The sequence below is a fragment of the Frankliniella occidentalis genome, unplaced genomic scaffold, assembly GCF_000697945.3.
Source record: "Frankliniella occidentalis isolate FOCC.00 unplaced genomic scaffold, Focc_3.1 Scaffold99, whole genome shotgun sequence".
In the NCBI taxonomy this organism is placed as follows: domain Eukaryota; kingdom Metazoa; phylum Arthropoda; class Insecta; order Thysanoptera; family Thripidae; genus Frankliniella; species Frankliniella occidentalis.
The window spans coordinates 639,327-641,984 of NW_026267228.1; the positions used below are offsets into that span (position 1 = coordinate 639,327).

At 47.1% G+C, this 2,658-nt stretch overlaps 2 protein-coding genes across 5 annotated transcripts in view; one reads left to right on the forward strand and one right to left on the reverse strand.

Moving 5' to 3' along the window:
* The window catches only part of LOC113202906 (protein split ends), a 29,082-nt gene that overhangs the window by 21,310 nt on the left and 5,114 nt on the right, over positions 1-2,658 (forward strand). The gene's annotated exons all lie outside the window — the stretch shown is intronic.
* The window catches only part of LOC113202966 (DNA-binding protein D-ETS-3), a 103,758-nt gene continuing 101,435 nt past the window's right edge, over positions 336-2,658 (reverse strand). For all 3 annotated transcript variants that reach the window (XM_052269677.1, XM_026417425.2, XM_026417427.2), the window contains one exon: positions 336-2,187. In XM_052269677.1, the coding sequence (XP_052125637.1) occupies positions 2,048-2,187 (140 nt within the window). In that variant the 3' untranslated portion in view covers positions 336-2,047. The remainder of the gene's footprint in view (positions 2,188-2,658) is intronic.

A 2,658-nucleotide genomic window follows, 5' to 3' on the forward strand; every position in this document is an offset into this window, starting at 1 on the left:
CCCCCTCCTCCACCGCGCTGCGCCACCAGGCTCACCAGCAGAGAGCAAGGAGTATAGGAGATGCAAGGGGAGAAAACAACAACAACAAAAAAACAACTTTAACAGCTAAGCGGTATGGAATCCTGCTTAGGAATCCAGCCCAACTCCCTTCACTTTTAGGTGTGTGGGTGTGTGGCCAACGGTTTTGGTTTTCTCTCTATAATAAAGTCTACAATAAGGTACCAGGCTGCTTTGTCGCCACTTCTGTGCGCAAAAAGACAAGCAGTTCTCTTGACGTTTACACTGGCTACTGTGACGGAATCAGGGAAAGGGAATTCAACGCGGAGTGCAAAATGTTCGGCTTTTAAGTAATTTTATTAACTAAATACTAAGATAGTGTTCATACTTGTTATAATCTGTACATTTCAGTATACAACAAGGTAATAAATAGGTATTTACACAGCAACAGCTTCACCATCAAGTATACCAGACTAGAACATAAAACATTCGTCAATTAAAATTACAGGCAAATAAATATAGTTCATAAATGATAAAATTCGGCAGTTTAACTTTTTCTTGCTAATATATCAACATCAAAGACAATAACGACAGGGTTCAAGCAGTACGCGCATTTTGTGATCCCCTTTAATTTTCCATTTGACTCACTCCTTAGGTACAGATTTCATAAAGACGAGCACCAGCTAGAGTACAGTCTACCCGAATATTTGTAACGAAAACATCGTTATTTTGTTAGTAATAATGAAAACCAGCTGAAAGGCATGTCTTTGAAATAAACTAAGTAAGCATGGCTTTCCGGTTTTTTAGTTTATTTTAAGGACATTAAATTCAACTAAATGTTTAAACGGCAATATCGATGGAAGAGAAAGAGGGACGAAACACTCATTGTTAAAATGGGGGACCACTCTGTTACTGAATACTGTTTTCGTAGCGGGGGTTGTACAATTCTCCTAATTGCGAATTGCGCAGCAACATCAAACTAACAGGTCGACTCAAAACTATTACTTTTTTTTGTGCAACCAATTGGTCTGATCTGGGCATAAAGCTAAATGATGAAATTATAACCAACAAAACACAACATAATACCAACATTAATGACTAGCAAAGCTATTTCGAGATCTAGTAGAGCCCTAAGGCTTTCTAAAATTCATCACAAAACACAATCATTTCCTTTCCCTCTGAATATATGAAACAGTGCAAAGTCCTGATTCGCAGCAGTATCTTTTCTGGCCCAGCCGGTTTGCAGTCAGTGGCCGAGAACACACCACCTGGAAGAACCTGCTTTGCACTGCTTCGTAATCAGAGACAGTGACTAGAAAGAAGTTCATAGTTCATACTCCACAACAGTTCTATCGTGTTCCCAAAAATATCGATTGGCATAAACAAATCACCTTGCGCATTGTTTACAATTAAATGTCGCTTATTTGCGACGAAACAGCACAAACATTTCGTACAAGTAGTAACAAAAAAAGTCAAAAAATAAAATAAAAACACAAATAATGAAACAAAAATAAAAACACGATAAAACAGGATGAAAGTAGTTAAATCCCGCGCGAGTCAACATCTAAACTTATCATAAACAATACCTTATTTAGTATTACGGTAAAGAATCACAAGGAAGACCGGTGCCCCCGTGCGGCTCGCCCTTAGGCTCGCCCGCCGCCGGTCCAACGCCGCACGCCTCTCTTTCTGAATATCACTAATCGACACCAAGTTCCAAAAGCGTCCTTTCACTTCACCGTCACTGTCCGACGCAAAGTTGCTTCTTTCTTCACAGAACACAAAGAAGCACTTGCAGCAGCCGCGTGTGTCTGTGGAGTCGCCGGCCAGAGACTACCGGTCCATCACGACGCGCACTGCGTTCCGTTTCAATTTCTTGCAAAACACACACGGTGGGGTGACTCGTCACGTCACGGACACGTCACCGTCGCGTCACGGGAACGTCGTCGTCGTCACGGCTCAGTCACATGTCGCACAGGTCGGCCCGCGTGTCGTGACGCACGTCCCACGCCGTCACGCCGCCCGTCACGTCGGGTCACGCCAGCGCGTGTCACGCGTAGTGCGGGTAGCTGGGCAGGTGGCCGGTGACGTGGTGCGGCGCGTGGGCCATGCCGTGGCTGCTCGCGATGTTGGAGTACAGGTTGGCGCTGGGGTTGCTCCAGTACGAGGACGGCGACGGGAAGATGGACGCTGCAAACAGCAAAAGAACAAAAACCACCGTCACAATCGTGTGGAGCTCCAGGCAGCAGGTTCGACTGGTTGTGCCGTTCTGTCTCGCAGCGCGCCGGGCCCCCCGGCGCGGGTAGGCTGCCCGCCCGCACCCGTGTCGGGCACGTTGCCTACCCTCCGGACCACAGGCGTCAGCCACCGGGGCCCCACTCCAATACAACGTTTGCGCGGCTTGACTTTCTAATGTCTATTCTATCTCTCTTTCAACTCATCCAACCCCTCCCCTCTTACCCCCCCCCCCCCCCCCCCCCCCCCCTCTCTCTCTCTCTCTCTGGCTGTTTGCCCTTTTCTGTTCGCCAAGGTCGGGCGCTGTCTGTAATCTGGTTTCCAAACTCATCGCGGGAATCTAGTTAATATCGCGTCAGTCGCATGCCCCAGCCGGCCCTCTCTCTCTCTCTCTCTCTCTCTCTCTCTCTCTCTCTCTCTCTCTCT